The 28,000-nt window shown below is 36.3% G+C and overlaps 1 protein-coding gene and 1 long non-coding RNA gene across 7 annotated transcripts in view; one reads left to right on the forward strand and one right to left on the reverse strand.

Annotated features, from left to right (window-relative positions):
• On the forward strand, positions 1-3,226 carry LOC131063819 (uncharacterized). The gene is made up of 2 exons (XR_009111166.2): positions 1-282; positions 2,797-3,226. It is a non-coding gene; the product is annotated as an uncharacterized LOC131063819 (long non-coding RNA).
• Positions 3,227-3,772: 546 nt separating this feature from the next.
• LOC131063818 (probable LRR receptor-like serine/threonine-protein kinase At1g56130) overlaps positions 3,773-28,000 on the reverse strand; it is a 77,498-nt gene continuing 53,270 nt past the window's right edge. For 4 of the 6 annotated variants that reach the window (XM_057997769.2, XM_057997768.2, XM_057997771.2 and 1 more), the window contains 11 exons: positions 13,570-13,635; positions 13,262-13,306; positions 12,915-12,979; positions 6,886-7,262; positions 6,401-6,596; positions 5,995-6,177; positions 5,738-5,856; positions 5,334-5,544; positions 4,993-5,230; positions 4,524-4,683; positions 3,773-4,420 (listed from right to left, as the gene is read on the reverse strand). In XM_057997769.2, the coding sequence (XP_057853752.1) occupies positions 4,034-4,420; positions 4,524-4,683; positions 4,993-5,230; positions 5,334-5,544; positions 5,738-5,856; positions 5,995-6,177; positions 6,401-6,596; positions 6,886-7,262; positions 12,915-12,979; positions 13,262-13,306; positions 13,570-13,635 (2,047 nt within the window). In that variant the 3' untranslated portion in view covers positions 3,773-4,033. Of the gene's footprint in view, positions 4,421-4,523; positions 4,763-4,992; positions 5,231-5,333; positions 5,545-5,737; positions 5,857-5,994; positions 6,178-6,400; positions 6,597-6,885; positions 7,263-12,914; positions 12,980-13,261; positions 13,307-13,569; positions 13,636-28,000 lie in introns of those variants that run through there. The other 2 variants (XM_057997770.2, XM_057997772.2) reach the window with 2 other exon arrangements.

Below are 28,000 nucleotides of genomic sequence, written 5' to 3' on the forward strand. Positions count from 1 at the left end.
AACCTAAGTAGAAAGATGAGATTAGGCGCAGTTTGTTGAGAAAACAGAAAAAATCATTTGGGATTTAATTTGTTTTGTTTTCTCGAGAAAAAATATTTACCCTTCGAACGCAACGAATAGGATATAACAGAAGTTGGCCTCTGCTGTGAAGAAGCAGATTTTTACCGTGAAATGACTTTCGGGAAAGAAAAATGTGAAGCGTTTATGATGCGGCGTGAGAATTCTTCTCATAGTTGAAATCTGATGTGATACTGAGTTGAAAATGGACAAATTTATAAAAAGGTAAGAAACGAAAATATCTGCAGAACTAAAACATGATGGTAATGGCAATGAAAAGATATGTGCGATTTGTTAATAGCAGGGTAGAGTATGATTTAATTCATGGTTATTGCTTTGTTTAAAACTACAAGTTTAAATTGTTCCTTTCAATGAATTAGATGCTAAATTATCGATTGAGGAAAGGGTATATAATTTATTTAGAGTTCAATATTGCTTTTTGGTTTTAATAAATCATTTCTAGTTTTAGTGACTGATCCTAGTCTTCATAATATTGTATACAGTATCCTATTATATAGACTTTATTGAAATTTGATTTCTTTTATTTTGACTGTAAATTTATTAAGAAAATTTTATCTGTTATTTTCATAAAGCATTTTATTAGCATTAAGATTTAGCTTCAAGCAGTTCAAAAATTTCCTGCTTGATTGTTTATCGACATTTTATTTTCTCAGGAGATCTACTTTCTTGTGCCCATTCTATGTCTTGGTTCATGTGGTAACAATTTGTCAATTGTAGTTTTGATACTGTCCATTTGCTGAGTAATTGATTTTTATACCTATTCATGTTATAGTTTGAGTATGCATACTCAAGTGTCAATCCTCTTTAATACAAATAGAAAATTAGCAATATCTATTTCATTGAGTTAATCTGATAGTCTGCTAATTTCATTAAATCTATGTAATAACATGTTTGTATTGAGCATTGTAAGATCACTGTGGAGTCATTTGAAATTTTGAAATACCTAATTTTGTGAATGATGTTGGAAAAACATCTAAATTAAAGAGTTCAACCAATTAAAATCATTGCTTTCTTTCTTATTGCAATGAAGAATAATTACAAGACTATATTTAATAGTATCTCAACATCTTTATCTTTAATAGAGTACCCTTAACACATATTAGATTGAATTTATAAAGGATTAGAAATAAGTGGCAATATTGAGTTTATCTCAATTTTTAATTTTTTTATTATCACGATCAATCTAAATAGAATATAAAACTCATAAATCAAAGGGACTTGGATTCATAACATGAAAACTGGTTAACTACCTAATTTCTAATATTTTGTTGAAAACACTTACATATCAATAGATTATAAACTATTTCCAATTCCAGAAAAAATGGTAGAATATAATCTTTAATGCTGTCTCTAAAACTAGAGCATGATGTGATTCATAAAAATTGTCCAGGCCAAAATCACCTTATAATTACCATATAATTACCAGTGACGAATGCTAACTGTTTTGTTTTCACTAGCTCTTCATTCGTTTGGTTTTATTTACCTCCCTAAATATACCAAGTCCATTATCTCCTTCAATGTTTCATGCCACCCGCTGTCAGAGAAAATACAATTTTACCAATTTAAGTAAGTTTTTAGCTAAATATGCTTTCAAGCCGAATGCCATATTAAGGATATTTTTGGAATTGAAACTAATGCATTCAATTTTAACAAACCCAAAAGTGTTAAATGTGCCATTTTGGCAACAGAATAAAAACAAATTCTAATGTGTTGTAGAGTTTGATGTGTTGAGTAATTGTACAAGTTTGAAATGGACGTTGGTTTTGCATAATTACATATAATTGGAACTGTACTAATTTTGAATGACATCTGAATATTAAGGATAACCATGCAAATACTTATAGCTGCATGAATAGTTAGACTACTCGCCTAAAACTTGGTGAGTTTCTAAAAACTCGCGAGTTTTTCTGGCCGGCAAGTAGTAACGCCATTGACTTGCAGAAGAAACTCGCCGTTGAGTTTTTTACAAAAACTCAGTGAGTTTCTAGAAAAAACTTGGCTGCATTAAAAAAAGAGGCCCAAACATGTCAAAAAATTATCTTTTTTTTTTTTTTTAAGTCAATCTCATTCTCTTCATCAGAATATATACATGAAATATAACATTTAAGTATAAGTCTTCATAGTGGTTTCAGATCTTTAGGAGTTATAATGCAAATTCTAGGTTTTAGAAGATCTTTTAAATTTTCAGACTTGGTCAAATTTCAGTAATCAGTAGGCTCCTATCAACATTCTCTTGCTCTCTCTATCTCACTCACTTTATCTGCCTTAAATTTTAGACCTATCTATCTCCCTATCACTCTTCCTCTATCCCCTTCTCTACCACTCTCCATTTCACTCTCTCCTCTCTCCCCCAAGATCTAGACCTATCTCTCTACCCCTCTCTTTCTCACCCTCAAACCCCCGTGAGGGGTGCTACTCTCCACCTAATTTTATTTTGTAAATGCTTGGTGGCAAAGTTGGGGTGGAAATACCCCAAATCTAAAAAAAATTGCCCTCAGAATCTTATGTCAGCCTTGTAGTTCATCCAATTGTGAACGCAATTGGAGCTTGTTTGAGGCCATCCACATGAAGAAGAGGAGCAAGTTAGCTCAAAAACGCCTCAATCACCTAGTCTTTGTGCAATATAATCTTCAGTTGTGCATAAGGAAGGTAAAGGAAGCACTGGTTGATCCAATTGATTTGGATAATATAGATCCTTACAGTGATTGTACATCGCAGGAGCAGCCTCCATTGTTTACAGAGGTTGACATCAATGATTTGGAGAGACAGGTTACGGAGGAGGAGGGGGGTGGATTTGGTTTCACACTGGATGACATTGAGGAGGATGAGGAGTCATTGCTAGTGCCAGGTGCAACTAGAGGTAGAGCTACATCCAGGATGGAGGACGAGCCACAGTCTAAGCCAGTCATACTGAGTGAGGAGGCACAATCACCCCCACAACAGACATCTAGGACTAGACCCTCTAGTTCTACCTTTCCCCTAGTTTTTACTAGAGCTGGGAAGAGGAAGATGTAATTGTATTGATTTATTTACTTTTAGTTCTACAAAAACTATTTACTATTTTGCTTCCAGCCATCAGCATTCCTCATGAGGATGCGATTTTGTACCCTCTTTGCATTTAAATACATCTAGACTCAGCTTGTTTCTTTATTTTCTCAATTATTGACTCATGGGATGCGTCTTCTTATTGAATTTTGCAAAAAAATTGCATTTCTAATTAAATTTACGCAATTTTTAAAGTTCCCGAGTTTTTTGCGGAGTTTTTGCCGAGTATTAGCCGAGTTTTTTTTGGGGGCTTGGCGAGTTTTTTTTTTGGGGCTTGGCGAGTTTTTGGTTTTGGCGAGTAGTTCAACTATGGTTGCATGTATGGGCACAAATAGAAATATGTGGGTGTAGCTGCATTCGAAGTATAAGAATCTGTATATCTTTGTTTTCATATTTGTATTCATATTAGAGATGCATTAGGCACTTCATTCTGTTTTTTCAGTTACATTTTTTTTTTTAGTTCCATTTTTCATAGTTGCTCACTTGTAAACATTAAAGATTACATTACATTGAGTTCATTTTCTGTCTGAATTATGTAAAGTGCTTTCAGTACATACATATACTGTAGAAAGCAAACCGGAAATTTTAAATTTAATTTGATCTTTCAAATCAGTATTGATGATGAAAACTCATCCACAACGCTCACTAATAAACTACTGAATAACAAGTATTGACATACTATCTAATTCAATGAAGAACCAAACATAGAAAAACAACAATCGTTCCCTACTCCCAATTTTCAAGATTAACTGGCATTATAATCAGGTGGGATACCCTGAACGTCAATTGTAGATATTGTATGGGAGTTTATGAATAAGGGCACTGCTACATTACATTTAAATATAGTCACTAGGAGATGTGGGGAGATTAGTAGAGACATGGTCTCCATATTGTTTCTTGAGTTCAGTATTCACTGGCTATCTCCTAAAGCCTTGTGGGTCATTGATGGAGTCATATCTTCATTTCCAGGTGAGGACAATGCAGCAGGTAGCATGATCTCTGTGCTTCTCCGCAGTGGTGATACTGCTGTAGATGTACTTCCAGAATTTTGAGCTGTCAATTGGTGGTCGGATGGCCACTCTGTGATGTAACTAGGGCGAGAAGCAACAGGAATTTCCTCTACATCACCAGTCAGCATTGCTACCACTTGGGACATTGATGGGCGTTTTGCAGGCAAAGCTTGTGTGCAAAGAAGGGCTACTGCAATTAGTCTGAGGACTTCTTCTTCTATGTATGTTGTTCTTAGTTGAGGATCCATGAATTCCAGCAGTCCCTTTTGCTCATACAGATGCCAAACCTATAATTTGACCAGTAGATGGTGGCCATTAGTAATGTCTACACTGTAGACTAGAATTAAAATTACTGCGTAAGTGAAGAAACTTTACTACACTAGTACATACCCATTGCAGAAGACAGACACTGTCTTGCGACAAGTTTGTCTCTTTATCACAGTTATTTCTCCTCCCGCTCACCACTTCTAAAGCAACAACCCCAAAGCTGAAAACATCAGCTTTTTCTGTGAGGTGACCTCGCATTGCATACTCTGGAGACAGATATCCTCTTCAAATACAAGCACTTACAATCAGATCATGCAAAAGTAGGCAGGGTAACTTCCAACTGTTTTCAAAAGCTTCAACATCTACAGTAGTTTTTATGAATCAGCCCCACAAAACAGAATTGCATTCATACTTGTAAAAAAGAAAAAAGAAAACATTTGTGACGGATGAAGAAGATTGTGACCAGGAAGAATATCTTGTTCAAATAGTATCTTATAACATCAGAACATTATATTGTTTTTCAAGGAGTGTAAGGAAACTTTATCTCTAGTAGGTTTCAGAAAACTGAAATCTAATACTCAGTTGATCTTACATGGTGCCAGCAACTCTGGTACTGATATGAGTTTTGGATTCATCAAATTGCTTAGCCAACCCAAAATCTGCAATCTTAGGGTTCAGAGAGTTATCCAACAGGATGTTACTGGATTTGATATCTCGATGCACTATTCGGACACTGGATTCCTCATGAAGGTAAGCAAGCCCATGGGCAATGCCAATGCAGATTTTGTGCCGAGTAGGCCAGTCCAGCTGGATTTGAGATCTTTTATTGCCTGTGGTTTAGCACACACGAAACTCGTGTTTGTTGTTATGTTGTGAATCAATATAAAACAATTCTTACAAATCAAGGTAACTGGTGTGGATATATATAGTTACCAAATAAAGCTTGTGCAAGACTGTTGTTTTCCACACATTCATAGACCAAAACCCGATGTTCTCCTTCTACACAGCATCCAAGCAATATAACAAGGTTCCTATGTTGCACTGCAGATATTGCAGCTACTTCATTTATGAACTCGTTCTGCCCTTGCGTAGATTCAGATAACATTTGCTTCACTGCTACTAATTTACCATCTGGAAGAATGCCCTGTTATAATGACATAGTTAGTACAAGAAAAATCAGATAAACTTAATGGGGAAATTCAAAGACAGAATTGGTATGAGCCACAAGAAAAAATAAACATAGATTATGGAGAATGTTATGCATGTTCTATAGAATTTATTTGTGTACACAAATGTAAAACAAGTGAATACAAATAGTGGAATGCATATTAACATACCTTATGAACTATACCAAAGCCTCCCTGGCCCAATTTATTTTTTTCATGAAAATCATTTGTTGCATTCTTCAAGTCAGCATAACTGAAAATATATGGTTTTGTGTGGATTCCTTTAAGTGCTGATAAAGAAGTGAGATGTAATGGGTATCAATACCATCACCAAATTCTACCAAATTAAGGTCATCCCAATTGGGAGAAAGATATAACTATAATTCATGAAATTTCACCTCCTAAAACTTAAAAGCTCTTGCCATTACCTTCTTGTTCCTGACCACGTGCTTCTAAGGATTTTCTGGCTCTCCTCCACAAGAAAATGATAAAAGCAAGACATGTCAAAACAACACTCATTCCACTGAGAACAATTCCAATCACTTCTCCAGTCTTCATTTTCTTCGGAAGGGACTTGTGAAGTGGAAGATCCGAAACGGTAGGCTTGAATTCTACACACACAATAAAATATTCAGCAGTAAAAATGTCTAGGGTTTGCAATGCATTTAATGTTGTAAATTATGTATATAAGTTTGCAGACAACTGCTAAAGAATGCTTTCTAGTAAAACAATGCTCATTTTTCTACAGTTCTGTCATCCCCAACAGAAACATGTTTTGTTTATATCTTTGTTAAATTAAATTAAGTAGGATAAAGGTCCTGCCATTTTCTTTACCAGGTGTAACACTTATGGCTGATATTAAAGGTCCATATGTTCCTTGTTTTGTAATACAGCACGTTCCCTTCCCAGCCCAGAAAAAATGAATTTCAAGGAAGTTTTCAGTCACATTTGTGCTGAAATTTCGATCAACTGCTATAAATGAACCTCCTGCTTCCTTCTGGATGTTGAAATTCGTTAATACTTTATTTCCCTACAGCATCAGGGGACAAAAGTTGTAGAACTGAGGTACCATGCAGAGCTAGTATTTACCAAATTAGAAAATAAAGAATCCAAATGAGATTGCATGCATTATGACTGTCATACTAATGCTTTTGATGTCATTCATACTTATCATTTGGCAAAAAGCAAAGGACCATAAATGGGCACATTGCAGAAAATAATCTGTGCCCCCCTAACCCCATACAAAAGGAGGAAATACATGGACACTTTTTTGAAAAGGAAATAGAACTCAAACCGTCAGAAAAATGGGTTACACATACCTGAATAGAGACATCAAAAATGCGTTCTCCAAGACTCTTCCAGCCTTCAGTGTCTAGAATGTCTAGTTCAGCAAACTGTAGTTTTACTGTATATGGTCCATTTTCAAGCCCTAAACCATAGTACCTTAGCGAACTGGGAGATAAGCGTGCCGATTGGTAGAGTTCTGTATCTAATGTATTTGTAATTTGAGATTGACTAGATTCTGAAAAATTATTTGCGGAATTGTCCAGAAAATTTCCAGTATTGCTGACTCCCCACCTTTTATTATCACTCACATAAAATGAGGCAACACCAAGTGTTTCATTGTCACGTTCATAATCAATTCCTAGCTGGGAAGTCTTTTGTAAGCCACCACTGTTTATTGCAATTTGAGAATCTGAAAATTTAGAAGTAAATATGTAAAATCAACAATATGTTCCAGAACTCTTTGGACAAGAACACAAAAGGTTATTGTTTCTTTCTTGTGAGGAACAAACTTTATTATAGCAGAAAACTAACTAAATATCATTCATAAGAAGAAATAGTATCAATGTATCATTGTCATCTTTTAAATTGTTTTGTTTGCCAGAAAGAACTGGCCAGTTTCCTTCTAGAATGTTTCTTCTTCTTCCTCCTCCTAACCAATCCTCTGGATTGAGAAAGCAATTGAAGTAAAGATGAAGATTCAAGGTTTATATTTATTTTCTTGTGCCACAGAAAAATAAGTATCTGGTTCTTGTGGTTGCAACTCTGGAGATTCTGGCAGTACTAAAGTCCTACAGTTCTACTCAAGTCCTGCAAGTCTATTTATTTGGAGTCTGTAGGAATGTGAAACGTGAAGCCTTATAATATTATACTAATATACCCTGTGTAATTCCTTTTTAGTAAGTGTGAAATCCTAGAATGAGACCTGAAATGCACTCCATAGAGAAGTCTCTGGATATTTTTGTTGTTCACTAATTCCAGACAGAAGAATTTTAACCAAAGAGGATAAAGAGGAAAATGACAACATATAGAATAGCTTCAAATAAAAAGTATTCAGAACCCTTTTTGATGAGCTGAAAGATCATCAAACTGAAATCAAAATGGATATGTATATTATAAGGCTTCTTCTACTCAGACATGACAAGTGAATTTGAAGATCTTCAAATGTCATGGTGAATATCGAGGATGAAAGTCCCTTGGTCTGCCTCTGCATGTGTGAATTCCAATGTCTCAGAGGTATCTGGGAATCCCAGCAACCCATATCCTTGTCCCAGTTTTCAGTTGAAGCAGAAAGAGAAGTTTGGCAGTTGTGTAAAAGATCGGAGTGAAAGAGCATGTGGAAGTTAAAAATGGTAGTCCTTGATTTCCCCATACTCTAACTTCAAATGGATCTTAGATACTGGCTCAACAATCTTCTAGGCAGGCATCACTGTTTTTCTTTCTTGTAACTGCATTGATGACAGCACATGCTTTTCAACTGCATGCCCAACAATTTCCTTTGAGCCTACTTCTAAGAATGATCCTTGCTTCATGCTGGGAATTGTTGCTAGGGATGATGACTAAACACAGAGAAGAAATATTTAGGCAGTCACTTTGCAAATTCAATATTTTATGTTTTAGTTAGGCATGATGAATAACACATGATAATGAGAGAAATGCCCAGGAAACAGGTGGAAAGTCTTGAAAATAGCCTTGAAATGCTGGGTGGTATCCACAATGTCCCAGACCATTTTCAAGATGTTTCTGGGTACTCCCTGACATTTGAGGGCACTTCTAAAAGGTTCCTTTGTCTTGGAAATGGTAAAATAGTGAAATGGGGATCTACTATGACATCTCCTGCAACTTAGATGAAAAGATTTTAATGGCGAGGCACTCCACCATATTTTTGGATGTACTGTGCTGCCAATTGCGCTCATTGGTTATTAGAGGATACTAATAAAGACAAATGGGTTGCATATGTTTCAGATAATGGCACCCACATAATAAGATATATCTATACAAAATAAAAGGAGCTTTTTCTCCTATCTCTATACTTGCCAACAATTTTCTGACCTTAAGAAAGGCCATTTCACATAAGATGAACTAAAAGCCTGTTTCTTATAAGTAGATGGAACTATAATGTGCCAAGTGTAATGAGTTCGTTGAGGTATCGGACCTAATTTTTCTTATGATCATTTTGAAGGATGTGCAGGAGCTTGTTGCAATTTCATAACATCGGTGGTGTTTCTGAGTATGGGTCTTGGAGAGAAATGGCAATGAGTTATATTATGAAGTGATGAGAGTGTGAAGGAGTCTACTTAAAATTAATAGAAAAATAGTGAGTCCAAGTACATGCTATTTTAGAATATCATTGAAAAGCAATGTGATAGATAGCTACATAGCATTCGGCATGTTATCAGATGCCACCTAAACCAATTTTCCACTTTTATGATCATTTTGACTCAATTCAAAGGTGAATGGTCAAGGATTATTTATTTGAATTTATAACTTTTGTACAGACAGATTGATAATAAAGCATGAAATCAAATAATTGAGCACATATATCTATACAAAAGACAAGGAGCTTGTTCATTCGACTACCTCTATACTTGCCAACAATTTTATGAAGTAAGCCCAACTTTGTGTGACATGCTTGGTAATTGGATCCCATAACTTGTAACCATATTTTTTTTGTCTCCATATCCAATTAAAATATACCTTTTAGACTTCATATCAAGATTTGTTCTTTTTTCTTGTGGGACATGAATGAAAGCTTCACACCCAAAAACTATAGATGATCATAAGAAATCTTCTTACCCAACCACTTCTCTTTTGGAACTTCAAAATCTAAACGAGAGGATGGTCCTCTATTGGCTAGGTATACTGTTGTAGCCTGTAGGTACAACCTCAACCCAAAACTATTTTCCTAGTCCTGCATTTGAGAGCGTGCTATGTGCTCTTTCCAAAATGGTTCTGTTTAACCTTTCTGCTGCATCATTCTCTTGTTGTGTAAGAGGAACAATCTTGATTCTTTGAATGACATTCTCTACACAATATTGGTTGAATTCTTTCGAACAATACTTAACCCCCATTGTCACTTTTCAAACACTTAATCTTACTATCAGTTTGGTTTTCTATAAGTACCTTGAAAAGTTTTGAACATACAAAAAAATTCAGAATTCTTTGTCATCATGTAAACTCCAAAGCTTACCAGTGCAGTCATCAGAAAAAGTAACAAAATAAGTGGACCCACCAATAGATGCTACCTCTGAAGGGCCAAAGACATCTGAAGGCACTAGGTTTTGACTTCTCATGTTCCTTGGTAGAAAATCTTGTCCTCTTTTGTTTGCATATATGCGATGCTTGTATAACTTCATATCTATTGCTTTCATATTTGGAAGTTTGTTTTTCTACACGATTTCAAGACCCTTCTTGCTCATGTGGCCCATCTTTTTATGCCAAACCTCTGTTGTACTACTAGCAACTACCATTGTAGCTCCCACATTTGTTTGACTCTCTAGCATGTACAATTTACCAGATTCACATCCTCTAGCAATCACTAGTGCTCCTTTTATTATCTTCCACACACTTGCATCAAACATAACACCACATCCAACTACCTAGCTGAGATCGGGTTTCTCGTGAGTTGAGGAACATATCTACCATCCTTTAGCAACCAACGGTTGCCATTTTTAATCTTTAGTAGAATATCTCCCTTACAATGATACTCCAAGGCTCATCATCGTCAAGGTAAACCTTGCTAATTGCATGAAATGATGCTCCTGAGTCAAGTACCCAAACATCTGCAGTAGCATCACTTGTAGACAGAGTAAGAGCACATGCATCTTCTTCATAAGTTGTATTAGCCTCATTTTCTTTAAACTGGTTCTCAGCCTTTTTGTCCTTCAATGACCAACATTTTTTCTTCATGTGGCCTTCCTTACCACAATACCAACTGCCTTTTCTGCCTTTGAATTTTGATCTTTTGCTAGATTTTGATCTCCCCCTCTAATTATCCTTCCCTCATTCCTGTGTTCTTCCTCTACTGCTGGTCACCAAAGCGTCTCCCAATGAAATACCTTGTTTTTTTCTTGTCATGTCATTGCTAAGAAGAACCCACTAACAACATCATCAAATTTAAGCATGCTTCTCTTCTTACCAGATATTGCATTGCTAATAGCCATAACAACTCCTTCCTAGCTATTAGGTAATCAACAGAACAACAAGATAGCTTTGATCTATTCATTTAGTATGATGCTTACAAAAAGTAACTAACTGTTCAAGGTGTTAACTTGTTCAGGTGATTTATGAAGGTATTGCCTTGCATTTTTAAAATGTAAGATTTCTTTATCAAGAAAATCTTGTTCGATGCAGAGGCCATCACATACGATTCTAATAGACATTGCTGGATAAAGAGAGAATGATTGTAGCCACTGCCTTTTGATCCAGTTTGTCCCAGTCTTCATCCAACGTTGTAGTTGGCTTTTTCAATTTTCCTTCCAGTGTGATCGAAAGGTCCTTTTGGATTAAAAGAGTTTTGAGCTGCAGCTTCCACATTCCAAAATTATGTTCCAAGATTTTCTCAATTCTCCATTTGTCTATCTCCTCCATTTCTCCTTCTTTGCGAGCAACTTTCCCAATTGTCTTTGACTCTAGTAGCAATTGCTAAATTAAGACGGATAAATGAACACGTAAAATCTACAGCAATATAAACAAAGTCACAAAAATAACACACGCAGAGACTAGAAATTAAATGTTGCTCACCAAAATGGCTACATCCATGGGAAAGCTGGTTTCTCCTTTTATTGATTAATTGCACCAATACAAAACTGTACAGAACAGTCTAGTATCTCTGAAAGATACTCATAATATGTGCAGAGGAAAAGCGTCCACCGCCAGTTTATGTAAGACTCATCAATGAAGACGAAGCATCCAAAAACCTCTTTGTTTACTGTTTTGTATCTGAAGGGCTAGGAAGATGAAATGTCTGAAGCTGAATCATCTGAAGATAGAGTGTCGACTTCACATCCAAACAAGATGGGTCTAACAAGCACACTTTAGAACATAACGGAAGAAGAGTTTATATATGCTCAAATAAGTATTTTAGATAGAACAACAGCCATGGCCAAGCTGGGTTTTTATATAATGAGAAAGAGATAAAATCTGATGGAACGTAAAGGAGTTCTTAGCTATAGGATAGAATTGTTTGTAGAACCCAAGAGTTTTGTCAGCTTCATCAACAAGTGGATGCCTCTTCATCAAGACTTCGAGGATTAGTTATTCTTATTCTTGAGTCTATAGATTTTTTTGTCATAGGGGAAGTAAATAAAGTTTCTGTATCTTTTTGAAAGGGAGTGTTGAGGCTTTCCATTAAGATATTGGAAATAGATGCATGGACAAACTTACAATTAGAAATAGAATAGATTTTAGTTCAAAGAAGAGCTTAGATTTAGTCTTTATTTAGTTTTAATTTTATAGGATGTGCCATCTATGGAAATACTTTAACCTAATTGTACATTCACTTTTTTAATAAACAAATGAGATTAGGAGATTAAAAATATAATGTATTTTCATTTTCTCTTCATTGTCCCATATTTGCTTTACATTCTCAGTTGAACAGTATTCTAGGCTTAATACTATTTTTCCCAGTGCATTAAAAATCATCAAGTTCAAGTGTTTACTAAGTAGTTAGTATTTAACAAGTTTACTGAGGAAAAACAAAGTGAAAGAGTTTCTTGTCTGTTCAAGCGGTTTGTTTTGCTCCAGGGACCAGAAGTTTTATGTTCTAATGTTTTTTCTCTTTGACCTTGTATTTGGTGTTATTAAATTGTGGTATCTGCTCCGATTTTTGTCTTCTGGGCCTTTGCACATGAATTCGGAGGACTGGTTTAAAATCTGATATTATCATCTTTTTCTTACTACAGTACTTTAGCTTTCATAGTAGTAATTTTTTACTGTTAATATTAAAAACAACTCCGAAAAATAATATCTCCACCTGCTAGGTGTAAATTCCTATTTACAGGATGGAGCTCCTCTGAAAAATTCATTTGGCTATACTTAAATTAAAATAACATGAATAACTTACAGCGTGGAGCTCCTCTATTACAAGGAAAAGTCCGTTGGAGGCAAGCCAGTCTGCTTGCGGCAAGTCTGCAGTCAACAACATGGCCATTGACTTGAATGCATGGTGCTGCTTCATGCTAATTTAAAGGAACACTTTATATCTAGGAATATACTAAACAGATTTAGGCTTAAGCTTTAACTGCATTTTTTGTGGATTCATACACAATATAACTTAATATATCAGAATAAAGAAGAATAATCTAGCAATTTTCCTTTTGTGGTAGAATGTGAACTAGTGCGATTGTGATGTTTGCTCAATATTTCCTCCACTCTTTAATAAAAAATGACAATAAAGGGGGATATTCTTACCCATTATTTGTCTCATTTATTTCCAAGTAATTTCCAACCAGATTTCTGCAGAGAGTGAAATTCAAATTTCATATGTTGTACAATAAAACTTGTAGAAAGAACCTTGTTGAATATATTTCCCAACAATAGACACATTTACTCAGAAAATAAGTTGCACATATTAGACAAAGATCAAAGTAAAAAGATGGTTTTAATACAGGAAAAGGAATAGAATAGTAGAGTTATTTCAAATCCATATCTAACGAGCTTGAATAGTCCAACTGATGACTTGGTTTCAATAAAGCTATATGCACTCCCTCTTGACTTACACTTTCAAAGTTGTGCTATTGGACCAGGTTGGAAGAGCTCCTGAAAATTGATTGTAAGATAGATCTCTGGGACATAGGTCATCAATACTAAAGTAAGTCCAAACTATAGGTAAAAGTCAAAACTGAGATTTCACAAAATAAAGAAACTCAAATAGTTTGAGCCTTTTGCCCACACAAGCCTAATTCTCTATAAATAGAAAAAAAATCTCAGTACATTGATAATAGCTCCATGATCCAATCTAAAAACATAAATATCAACAATTGCAAATATAAATGGAAAAAAAAACACAGCTGACACATCTTCTGTAAAAGAATAAAATATGAAAGAAAGGTTGTTTGATCGATCTCAATATATTGAAAATGTGAGGAAGAGCTCTTAATGCGAGATAAAATGCTTTCATTCAAGGAAACACCTTCTATCAAAGGACTTAAATAGCTTCATACCTGTATTAGTTAGTAACCATTTCACTAATGAAATTGTTTTGATACGTCTATGCTATTCTTAAATAGCTTCATACCTGTATTAGTTAGTAACCATTTCACTAATGAAATTGTTTGATACGTCTATGCTATTTATATATCCTAAAAATGATTTATGATAATTTTCATACAAAGACAAGTTACTTCTATTGGACGCTTTATATAACTTAAAAACAATTTATGGTAGTTTTCATACAAAAACAAGTTACTTCTTTTGGAGGTTTATATGTTGATTTGAACACATGTACTAGTACAGCCTAATTTAGCTTGAGCAAAGAGAATATCCTATAACTAGAAAGCCGTGGTGCAGGGGCACCTTAGCATACAAATATGTTCAAATTTGTGTGACCATTTGGGGTCCTTAGGAGTCTTTGGTAATAAATTTAGATGTTTGGATCAAATGTTGTAAACTCTTGCAAAAAGATGTAAAAGTTGTCATTATAAAAGTTGTCAAAAGTGTCTTAATGTGGTTTTGTTAATCAAGAAGGGGTTGCAAATCAAAAAGGGGTTACAAAACAGTTGGAATTGATTGAAAATGTATAAATATGGCCTCCAACTCGAATTCCACGGTTGGAGGTTGTTGGAGATGGTGATTATTGAAAATCTTGAAGTTGTAAAAATGAAATATCTCTGTTTTCTGAAAATCTGAACATTTCCCTGTTGTTTCTTTGCATTGTATGTGTTTGTATGAATTGATATTGATCAGGAAACGATTGGGGATGCAATACCATCGAATCTACTTTTTTAACCTTTTTGTTTCATTCAATTTCATTGAGTTTTGATTAAGTTATGAATGTTTTAGTGGCTGTAATCCCAGATTTTCCCTGTAACAGTCCTGTTGCAGCATGTTGTACGTCCTTGTACGGACTTGTATTGGCTTGAAACTAATGGGAAAAGAAGGATAAATGAATCTAGTTCCATTTGCTTTTGGTTTGGTTCAATTTCATGAAAGATTTGCAGAGGTTATGATCATTTTTGTAAGTGCAGGTCTGAAACCCTAGCAGGCCTAATTTGAGGGAGAACAGTCCAAATTTGAGTCCTATGTTCCAAAACACCCCCTACCCATTTCAAGAAATGTTATAAAATATTCAAATGGGTATCTAGAACTGTGTTTATAATTTTGGTATCATGTCTGGTTTGAATTTTATGGTCGAAAAACCCAATTTGCTGCTACCATGCCTTAGGGTCAAGAAATAGGACAGTCAAAATTAGGGTCTATCCGTACAAAACAACCTACCCTAATTTTGGGATATGTTAAATAAGGCCAAAAAGGGTATCTGAAACTGGTCTTACATTCTGATTATCATTCATGCCTCAAAGTTATGGGGGAATAGACCCTTCAAGAGGGCTACAAGGACTAATGGTGGTTTGTGAAGGAAGTACGTTGCGTGATGGTCAAAATACCCTTCCAAGTTGGTGATTGAGATTTTTACATCATTCATACCCCTGCTCTGCATCAAGGCAGCAGTTGAAAGATAAAAATGTAGTTAGATGAACCAATTCTAGGGGCTTTTATAAGGTCCAACACACACCTAAAGGCTAAAATAGTTCTATAAGTGTTAATGTCACATTAAATAAGAAATCATTGCCTGCCTTTTGATTCTATTGGTGTGAGAGGGTGTTTGTTTAAGTTTGTGACTCTTTATGTTTGTTTGGGTGTGAAAGTGTGTGAAAGATGTCTTCAACAAGGAAGACTGGAATGGCCTTGGGAAATATTGTGAATTTTTTATTCATAGAGTGGAAAAAAAGTGCTTCAAAAGAAGGAAGTTGGAAAAGGATAGAAAGTGATTTGAAATAGTTGTAATATTGGATATTTTGAAGTAGACAAGAGCAAAACTGAGAAGAGAAAAGAAGAAAAGAAGATGGGAGCTTTAGATGATGAATCCAATGTTTTATTTGATATTGTTTTGTTTGTAGTTATTGAGGAAGATGAAGTAGAGTGTCACATAGGTGGTAGAGAAAAAGAGGAGAGAGAGGTTGCAGTAGAGGAGAATGATGTAGTAGTGTTAGTGGTTTATACTTTGGGAAACATAGAGATGCAGTTGATGCAAATGGATGTTCGTGGGGAAGTAGAAGTTGTACATGCAAATGCGCATTATGTGGAGTACATTGATGAGGTACCAAGAGAAGAGGCAGGGGAGGATGAAACTACGTAGTAGGTTGCTTAACTTCATTTGTTGCCATGATGATCATTCTGATCAGAAGGTAACCAGGGAAGTTAAAAGTAGCTATAACTTGAACGAGACCAATATTTATGGTCCACCTTCATTTGATGGTCAACAAAGGAAACTCACTTTACAAAAGCTATATTCAAAAAAATTAAATTAATATGTATTTGCACTGTAGTTGAATCAAGATTCCCACATGCTTGCTACACTTTTTTTGCCATCAACTTGTAACAAGATATAAATCATATTAATTTGCCTATATTTTACCCTGTGCATAGGCAATTCCATTGATTAGTATGCAGCTACATCTATAAGCACACACAACAACAAGACCCCTTGCTGCCACCTACCCCCCACATTCCACATGATTTGAATCAACTAAATTAATCTATAGTGTGTATAAAGTTATAACTAATGCATATTTGATTGTCGAAGAGAAAACAAGACTTCTGACCAGTAGGACTTATGCAGACGAGGCTCCCATTTGGAAGGAGGATTGGATTGCTAGGTGCCAATTTGGGTCAAATCACTTTCCTTAAGGATAAATGGCAATTTCTGTGATGGTTTGAGGACAATAGTTGTGCTTCTACAGAAAGTTGAGGAGAAAGCAATCTACATCCCTTAATTTGATTCCATTGATTCCCTTATTCCGAGATTCCTTGTGAATGACCTGCTGATATAAGCCAAGGCTCAAAAGAAAAAGTGGATTACATTAGTGGAGAGTGATAGAGGCTTCGAAGGAACAACATCAACAGGGAGTAAATCTTTTGATGATAAATGGATCAATTGTACCCAGTGTGAGTTTGTGAAAGTGTTTTTAACATATGTATTAGAAATGATATTTAAGGATGTCAAGCCAAGAAATTTTTTTCTACTCGAAGAAAATAAGGATGCATAGGTTTTAAGAGGTGTGAATTATCTTGTTCAACAAAGGAAAACCATGTTGAAGTAAATCAGTTGATTGACACCATAAATTCAGGAGAAAGTGGCACATACTAGGGGTTCACAACCATTTATTGAAAACATAGAATTGCACAAAGTGGTAACATAATTATAGTCTGACAACTAGTTGGTCCTGGAAAGTTGGAAGAAGTGTAGCTTCAAATTGAAGTCCATGCGAATAATGATTTTCAAAGACAAAGACATAGATTGACATAAGATTGAATTTCCTGCAGGAAAGCCAAAGGTTCCTAGATTTGGTGGAGAAAATCCCTACTGCAGTTCAACAGTGTTGGTTCTATAGATAAGCGCACCATGCGTAAGAAAATTATATATTAAAGGAAATCTACAAAGGAAAGAATTAATGTAGTACTGTAGATGGACTTCTACTTCACTTATACAATCTAATTAATACATTCCTTTGAAATAATCACCCCATTTTTCTTTGAAATTTTCAACTCAATCAAAGCTACAATGCAATGCCCTTATCACTATCTTATCACCCAATTCCTGAGATCAACAAGGTGAGATCATACGATGTATAGGACCACACCCAATTATCTAAAGTAGCACCTGAAGTGATCAAATTTACTAAAGCACACAAGGTGGTAGAGCTAGTTGAGTCTACACTTTTTCAATGGAGTGTGCTTGATGCATGAAACTGAAAAGAAACACTTCTATGCTTATTCAGTGGAGTGTGCAATTACAAGTAAAATAGGCACCACCCCTTCTTGCTTATTTAATTGAATGAGTAATTATAACAAACACAATAACTTCTCACTTATTTAATGGAGTGTGCAATTGCAACAAGCAGAGTCACTTCTCGCCTTTTCAACAGAGTGTGCAATTACAACAAGACAGGCACACATGGAGGCAAGCCATCCTTATGTATCCTTATTTAGTGGAGTGTGCAATTTCATTAAAATGCAAATATGGAACTATTGGTGGTACTACCATCCAGGGTATTAAAAATATCAACTTACTACTGATGTAAGATTAAACATTGAGTAATGACTGCAAATAAGAGCTTATAATAATCTAGTCCAAATTGAACAATATGCTGCAACAAATTATCAAGATAATGGAGCATTGAAATCACTCAAATCAATAATAGAGGTCATATCCACTAAATGTCTGATGTTGCTGAGGGAGGATGCCTCACACACACTGTAAAGACACCAAATACACTTTTAATATAAAATACGGCACTGCTAAAAACCCCCAAACCAGCATAGCAATTGCACAGAAGCACATCAACACACCCAAACTGATACATCTACTAAAACATATTCCAAGGCTCTCTAAACACACCAAAAATCAACACTCCATATCAGGCTGGTAGATATTTTCAAAGGTTTGCAGGTTTGAGATTAAGTTTCTTTGCCAGGTACAACAATTGCATAAGCCCATCAAAACCTCCACAAAAATATTATAAACTGTTTTCTTCAATGCATATAGGGGCGGTAGAGTTAAGGGAGTCCTAGGCACCACCAAACATACTGTTGTGACGTTTTCACACATCGCCCCATTGCAAATGGGGACCCATGTTTTTTGCTTTTTAGGGTTTGTTTTTTTTTAGGTTTTTTAGGGTTTTGTTAGTTAGCCTTTGCATTTTGAGTGATGCCCTAGTCCTGAAATGTGGCTAAGTCTGGAATGTCCTGAAAATTTGGCTAAGTCTGGAATGCCCTGATCCTGAATTTGACTAAGTTTGGAAACTGAAAAACCTCCAAAAACTAGATTTTGCAATATAACTCCTGGAGGTCTGAAACCACTCTCAAACATCCTGAAAGTATATATGGAATATAACTTAAAGTATAAGAACTTATACTTAAATGTTATATTCCATGAAAATTATCCTGATAGAGAGTGCGAAAAGTCAAATTTCGCTCGTGTCCTTCTCCAAGGGTCCAGAGCGAAAAGCGCTCTTGTCCCTCTCCAAGGGACCAAGGCGAATCGCTCGTGTCCCTCACCAAGGGTCCAGAGCGAAAATGCTTAGTTGAGCCATTCCTGACCTTGTTTGGACGAATCGAGACATCAAAGGCATGGTGAAGGACGAAATGAGCATGATAGAGCATCCAGACTTGATCAAAAACAATGAAATGATGAAGTTTTTGCCTAGAGGGTCAAATTCGCTCCTGTCCCTCACTGAAGGACCAGAGCGAAATTCTTCATAAGGTACGATCTGGGCAAAGATCAAACAAGTTTTATGTTTGAAGGCAAGAAAAGATGTGACTTGAGCCCGTTGAAGATAAATTGAAGATTATGAAACGTCAACAAGGGACCTAAATGCCCAAGTTCGCTCCTGTCCCTCAGGAAGGGACCAGAGCGATTTTTGTCTAAGACAAATTTCTTGCTAAATTACAATCAAACCCAAGGCATGGATGAATGGAATGGAACATTACGAGACCGTTGAAGATAAATTTGGAAGCTGGCGAAGTGTGATGGAGACTACAAGTACAAATTCGCTCCTGTCCCTCTCCAAGGGACCAGGGCGATATCTTAGTTATGTTGCCTTTTCCTCCAAATTCAAGACACTTCAAGGCGAAGAACAAGGTGGCAAAGACATTTTAAGACATCTCCATCAAGCGCAAAGCATCAAAAATTGCCAAAGATGAAGGATTTGCACCAAGACATCTAATTCGCTCCTGTCCCTCAGGAAGGGACCAGAGCGATATTTCCATAAAGGCATAGATTTCAAAAGTTAAGCAAGTGTCAAGCGACCAAGGGGATCAAAAAGACTACGTTTTACATGATGAGGACAATTGCAAGTTGGAGAACGCAAGCATGAACCCAAAGACTTGAAGTTCGCTCCTGTCCCTCTCCAAGGGACCAGAGCGATGTTTATTATATTAGCCAAATCCCTCAAAAATCACGTTAAGACAAGGCTTCACAAGGTCATACAAGGTTCAAGGCGTCTTTTGAAAGTGATATATCAAAGTTTGGAACGTCCAAATGTTATCAATTAAGCTAAGGAGTCTATATCGCTCCTGTCCTTTGGACAAGGACCAAAGCGATTTCATTAAAAACACTCATGCTCCTTCAAAATCAAGACAATGCAAGGATTGGCGAAGTAAAGGGCGTCCTTTGGAAGACAATGAACGAAGAACGAAGATCAAGTGTTTGCAAATTTGAGCCAGGACATGGAGATCGCTCCTGTCCCTCTCCAAGGGACCAGGGCGATATTTGCCAAAACACTTATAATCCTTTGAAGACCACGTCAAAACAAGGTTGTACAAGGTTTTAAACGTCATTTGGAAGGCGATACAAAGGGAGATGGACGTTAAATATTACCAATTTGTGCTTGAAATGGAGAAAACACATGGATCGCTCCTGTCCCTCTCTAAGGGACCAGGGCGATATCACCACAAAAGGACATTCAATCGCAAGGATAAATCAATCAAGTTCGAAGATCCCAAGGAAAATGGCAAATTCAACGTAGAAATGAAGACCTTGGACGTAAAAAATGCAAGGATCATGACCAAGGTAATGGATCGCTCCTGTCCCTCAGTCAAGGACCAGGGCGATGAGGTACGTATCCTTCATCTTCAAAATTTAGCGCTCAAACAAATTTGTTTGAATTTATTTTTAAATGCTAAAATTCGATATGCTTTGAAACTCAATTTATTAGCATTTAAATATTGCATTTAAATGTTAATTAATTATTTTGCCTTGTAAAAAAAAAAAAATCGAAGTTCATTAATTAAAAAACGATGGCAAATTAATTAATTATTATGGAGCGCTTAGTATTTATTTATTTTGTCAAGGTCGGCCTTGTTATTTATTAAAAATCATTTAAATTGCCTTATTTTTTACACAAGTCGGCCTTAAGGTAATTGTGATGGTAAGCGCTTATAAAGGGAAGGTGAAAACTTCATTTTCACATCATCATTCCACCATCTTACATGCGATCTTGGAAGGAGAAGTGCGAGTTGTGTGTTAGAGTCATTTCAAGCAAAGGAAGGCGCCAAGATCATCTAAGGGGAGCGAACTTAGTTTTCACTGGAGCAAATTGATAAAAGATAGATCATTTAGAGGAGATCACGTCAAGGACATATCAAAGGTGGCGAAATTGCTATTTTGAAAAAGGAGATCACGTTGAAGAGAGATCTAACGTCAATTTTGCCTAGGCAATTTTCTTCATTTTGCATTTTAGAGTTAAGCTCTTAAGTGAGGTATGGCAAGATCTCTTGTTTTAATTTCGAATTTTGATCGTCATTGCCTTAATTTTGAATTTTGAAAATTTGTTTTCCCTTAGCTCAATCGTTTTTTAGGAAATAATAACTCAAGGATTTATTATGAAGTTTCCTAAAAATTAATTTAATCTATGCTATTCATTGCAAAATCATGGTACTAATTTTGAAATGTTGTGTAGGCATCAAATGGAGATCTCTTCAAGGAAAATCAAGCCGGATCAAGGACGATCTTCGCCAGGACGGTCTTCGCCAGGACGATCAAGCCAAGCCAAGGGCGACCTCTTTCAATCTAGCGTTCCAAGGCGAGGTACATCATCCTGCACATCAAGGACACAAGGAGTTAGAACAAGGGCTCGTTGAAGAAGCAAATAATTCTAGATGAATTAATTAAAGCAAGCTTCTCAACAACATCAAGTTGAATATTTACCAAAGTTACAAGTGTCAGATGAGGTGGCATCCTAGTCATCACGTCTCCAATCAGTGAGGTCCATCTCAGCATGTCCAGATTCAATGTACTTAACTCATGGAAGGTGGCACAAACTCCGATGTACCTACCCCGGCTATCCATTGGTCGATTTTTCTAGAAGGGACATGTGTCCAAGCAATACAATTTTGTCATTGGTCAAGCATTAAATGTTATGTAATGGTTGTAACAAACCCTAATTAGGGTTTTCATTGTTGAATCTTGGCCATTGATCTTGAATTGATCTAAGCCATCAAATTGTATTGTGGGCACTATATAAGCCCAGGCATTTCATTTGTAAAGGCTAATTAGCAATAGCTAGAGAGTTAGAATATAGTTGATAGAATAGCAATTAGAGTAGAATAGGAGGACAAGGCAAGAAATTGTTGCCATTGATTGTAAACAAACTCCATTTTCATTGAAGTAATGGTGAAATATGATGTTTTCTTGCAATTTGCATGGTTTCTTGTTGAGTCTTCAATCTTAGATGGTAGATGATTAGATGAATGGAGGAAACGTGATTGATTAATGGTGGAATTCGTATATCCATACTACTAGCAGTTTGTTGATTGCAGACTTGCCTTGTGTAGTCAACTGGAATCGTTCAGCTTAAGCTCAATTTCAATTTGTTGCCTCTTCATTGATATGCATCAACTTGGATGGTATCTATGCCTGCGGTGATGATTTGAACATCATAAAGCTTCCCTAGAAGATCGCACTAGTCTTGTGTAGATGTTCCATTGATGTCAAAACAAGATCTAGTTAGAGTTTCATCAAAAATCAAGTCATTGCTCCTACATTCTTAGTATTAGGATTAGATCCTCTCTTCGCCCTTATCCTTTTTTCATTTTTTTTCAAATCTAAGTTAGTGAGAGCTTGTGTTCTAGCAAAGTAGATCGGAAATTCAATCACCAAATGTAAGTCCCCTTGTGATTCCAGCAAATCACATCATACCACGGCGAGCTTATCCACATGTAGAGACCCTACTAAAAGGAACCTTGGAGTCATCCTAACTGATCCTTTATGCGAATCTTCAGCAGTTAGAGACTTTTTCTCAAGAGAGGATAAGATACCCTTAGGTATTTTATTCTATGTTAGGCTGTGTACAAAATACACGTCAACACATACCAAAAAATAAAAACAAAGGGCAGCAACCTGATGTCTATTCTTCACACCTTCATAGGTATGATCCAACAAGTAGTACAGTCTCCACACTCATAGAAGTTGGTATTATCTTCCTTAACACCAATGATAACAACAAAAACTCATAACAAATCATATTTTAACCAATGAAATCCACCAGCAATAACCCCATGAGTGGTACAGTAGGCAGGTAGTACAACCTTTCAACTCCTTGAAGAGTATGATTAGCAAAACTCCTTCAAACTTGGAAGTAAAAACCTCTAAAAATCACTCAATCGAGGAATCAATAAAATAATTATACCAACAAAACAAAACATAGCAAAAATCCTCATCTTCAACAGTAAAATTGGAAATACTTCACTTACATGCACAAATGTAACTTCTAGATGAAGCCACTAAGACTAGCTACGGGCTTTCATTCTCAAAGCCAGTATTATCAAGAAGGTTTTCATCCTCAATAAAAATAGAGATGAACATAGATTCTCTCAAATGAAGAAGCAAATATTATATCATGTCTAACCTCAACAATGAGCTTACAACCTCCTTTTGTAACAATTTGAAGTAAATAAAACAATAATTTTTTCTTTTCCCTCCAAAAGCTCTGTTTTTTTAAAATTAAATAATAATCCTATATGAGAGAAAAAGTCCTCCTTGTGCCTAGCACCCTCCATAATGTATTTAAAGACTTGGGATGATGAATTCTGGCAATTTGGTGTTAGTCTAAAAATAGCATGCTTCTCCAAAAAGTGTGGAGAGCTCCCAAAAAGATGGAATCACATTTAGAGAGCATCATGAGGCTTACCAAGATCACTTGAACTAACTGCCATGATCAAAACTATTGCCTGATTAATCTTGTGCTCTCCAAGAAAGTTGGGGTTCTCCCTTGCCTACAGATTAGCCTATGGGAAAACTTGGAAGTTAGGGTAATTGTCCTCAAATTGATTATGCTTGAGAAGGGGATATTACATCCTTGTTCAATCACTGAAAATCTGCCCTCTGATCTTTGCCAAAGACAAAATTTTGCACAATAAAGCATTGGAGATGGAATGAAGGGTAATGTAGGATGAATATTTTTATCTTGCACCATTTCCACCCTCCAAATTAAAATGTTGTTCTTAGAATGTTTGAATTTTGTAAGTAGGTTGGATCTTTTTGGAGCAGCATGGAATTTATATGCTTTGGGATTTTAATGACTAGACCTTAAGCATATTTTCCTCTAGTTCTAGAAAAAACCTGGCCATCTACAATTTCGTTTATATCAATGTCCAAAATTTTGCATCTCATTCATTTAATATTTTCACCTTGCAAAACAAAAGTAAATAGTCTTCAAATTATGGTAGTTTAGAGATTGCTCCCATGACGAGTAAAGGGATACTGTAAAGAACCAGTTTCAACTAAAATCCATCAGCAGTTTTAGGTCAAGTTTCTTGGTTGTATTTAGCCATGTCATTGGTGTTTATGTTCTTTTGATTGCACACATTGTATCCCTCAATTGGAATTCAAGTAGTAACCAACCTGTTGTGACGTTTTCACACATCGCCCCATTGCAAATGGGGACCCCCACTTTTTGCTTGTAGGTTAGTTGTCTTAGTTTAGTCATCTAGCTTGGCAGTAGTTTCTTTACTCTTTAACCTTTTGCTTGTGAAGAGATGCAATGCAACCTCTAGGTCAGGACATAATGAATCTTAAGTGTGGAGAGCAATCAAGCAAGCATGTGGGATTCCCTAGGTTAGAATCAAGGAAACTTCCTTCATACCCTCAAATTCACAGTCTGGGGGAAATTCTCCTTAGCATGCTAGGCTTGTTTGGAGCAAATTGAAGGATGGTTAGCATCATATTGAAGGTGAAGTCAAATGATCAAGCAAAGGAAAGTCTGATGAAGGGTGGAAGGATTCATAAGATCAATAACTTGGAGAAGTCATCCTCACTTCCACCCCATGCTGAAATCCCTAGACTTCCACTTACCCTTCAAATCCATGACTATCTTGAACCCACTTCCACTTACCCTTGAAATGTCTGGCCATCTTGCATCAACTGCCACTTCATGGCCAAAAGTCCGGCTATCCTAACATATTTCCACTTGGCCTTCAAAAGCTCGGCCATCTCCCTTTCACTTCCAGCAGGGGCCCAAAAGTTCGGCTATAAGGCATTAACTGCCACTTGGCTATGAAAAGACTGGCTAGGATGAGCATGCCCTTCATTTTGTTGAGATCAACACTTGGTGGAGTTGAACACTTAATGTTTTCTGAATGAAGATGTTGATTAAGGCTGGTAAAATCTACCAAGTGGGAATGAAGATGCCTTGAATGATTCATTGAGCAAGTAATGTTGATGCCTTGAAGCACTTCCACTGCCCCCTAAAAGCTCGAACTTCCTTAGCTCATTTCCAGTATATGCCCAAAACCCCGACCAACTTTAAGGTATTTCCACTTGGACTCTAAAAGTCCGGCTTGAGGAGAGACAATGAAGAATATGTTGCAGGCTTATCACCTTAATGAAGATGAGGATTCCTTTCATGAGGCAAGAGAATAAGTTACTACTTCCACTTGGGGTTCAAATCTACAACCAAGTATATAGTACTTCCAGTAGGGGACCAAAAGCCCGGCCTTGCCTCACCTTCACTTCTAGTGAGCTACCAAAACCACAGCCTTCTCATCATCATTTCCAGTTAAGGCTCAAAAAACCAAACACCTTGGGTATCACTTCCAATGACCCCTTGAATCCACGACCAAGGGCAAACAAATAGGAATCAGGCCTATACAGTTAAGATCAAACCTTCAAAAATAAAAAAATCATAACTTAAGAGAACATGAAATCAGAAATCAGTCCTCATATCACTGCCATTTCTAGATTAAGCACTTAATTATTTAGGTGTTTCTCTTGATGTTTGATGCAAGATATTGTGACCAATCTTTCAGTTTTGATACAAGGAGCTCAAGAAGAAGTGAAATCTCAGACTGAGAACAAGGAATTAGATCAGACCAGGGAAGGATGGGATCAGAAATCAGAAATCAGAGCTCAAAGGGAATTGTTCTCAAAGATTGAAGTCTTAATTAATTTATGTTTGCTTTTCTGGTTCAAGGTTGGAAGCGAGTCAAAAGGAGCTAGTCCACATAAGGGACAAAGGTCAAAATAAAGGTCTTCATAAGGCAAAGGTGGATCAGCACTCAAGAAATATACATCAAGACAGGGAACACACTACAAAGAAGGAGAAAGAGCAAACACAAGTGAAGGAATCATGTTTCAAGGATAAATAATCAACACCTTCAAGGATGCCATTGAATGAAGGATGAAAAGACAACAATGAGCATGCAAGATCAAGAACTAAGATACTCATATACATCATATTATTGATGAAGGAAATGTTATGACTATCTTGAATTTCCTCCGGAAATCCGAGAAATTATCGCCAGTATAGCAAAAGAGTAATCCAAGATGGAGGCTTCAAGTGAAGGTGATCAAGTTAGAGGACGATGCAATCTGGGAATATCTCCCACCATCATTTCAGTCATCATGACACTAGGAGATGTTGAGTATCAAGAGATATTGCCCGAATCACAAACACTTGTGATAAGTTACAAGAAGCAAGTAACTGAGGTGGTGCCTAGTCATCATCTATCCAATCACATCATTCCAAGTCAAGGCATCCAGATTCAATGCACTTGACACATCCAACGAGGTAGATAACTACCACATGTGGGCACAAAGTTCGATGTACCTAACCTCGTCATTCATTGGTCAGATTTTCATGGAAGGATATGTGTCCTATTTATTGTAATTTTATCATTGGTCAAGCATTAAATGCTATGTAATGGGTGTAACAAACCCTGATTAGGGTTTTCATCTTGTAATCTCGGCCATTGATTGTGAATCAATCCAAGCCACTCATTGTAAAGAGCTATCTATATAAGGCTCAGTTTTCTCATTTGTAAAGGTTAATAGTTCAGTAGCAGACAATAGTTAGATAGCAGGTAGAGTAGAGTAGGAGAAAAGGAGATTGTTGCCAAGACTTCGTTGCAAGAAACATATCATTTTCATTGAAGATATGGTGAATTTCATGTGTTCATAACTTGATTCAATATTTGCATGGTCTCTACTTCTCATTTATTTTCATGTCGATTAGATGGATGAAAGCTATTGTGAATGATTTAGTGGTGGAATTCATATGTTCATACTACTAGTATTTTGTTGATTGTAAAGTATTGTGTGTGGTCAACTAAACTCTCTACATGAGCTCAACTTCGATTGCTACTCGCTCAGTGATATGCATTACATTGATGGTATCTATGCCATTGGTAGTAATTTGAACATCATTTTGCTGTCCTTAGAAGATCGCACCAGCTTTGCCTAGTTGTTCCTTGCATGGCGAAACAAAGCATGGTAAAATTTCACTAAATCATTCATAGTTTCTTACATCCTAGGATTAGACTAGCTCCATAAACCCTATCTCTTTTGCCTTATGTTTTAAAGTCAAGCGAAATTCCACCTTCTAGCAACATCCAAACATTCAGCTTCAACGTAAGTCCCCCTTGTGATTCCAACAAAATCACATCACAATCATTGAGTCTATCCATGTATAAAGTCAAGACTTGACGATCCGAACCTTGGAGTCACCTCGTATGATCACGAAGTTCAGCATAAGAGGAGATTTTGTTCAAGAGAGGATAGAATACTTAGTATTTTATTCTGTTTTGCATAGTGTCACAAAAACACATCAACACAACCCTTAGACCAACTTTCTTTGTGCCGATTAAAGATATAACATTACACATATGCCTACTGTACTTTTCCTAAAATGCCACTATTGACCTTGTGGTAGGGGCATTCCAAATGCATGTTAAATTTTATTTATGTGCAAGCATCTTGAGGCATCTACATTAGTCAATCGATGAGAAGATCTAAGCTACGAGTTTGGGTTTGGGCTTAGGTATAGGTTCATGCAATGTCCCCTTCTTAAGCACTTTAGCATGGTGGACCTCAGCCTATTCAATGGGTTCCCATAGGCTAATGAGTTAGGGTTAGGGGAATCATGAGGATAGTTTGAT

The sequence above is a fragment of the Cryptomeria japonica genome, chromosome 11 (genome assembly GCF_030272615.1).
Source record: "Cryptomeria japonica chromosome 11, Sugi_1.0, whole genome shotgun sequence".
Taxonomy (NCBI): Eukaryota; Viridiplantae; Streptophyta; class Pinopsida; order Cupressales; family Cupressaceae; genus Cryptomeria; species Cryptomeria japonica.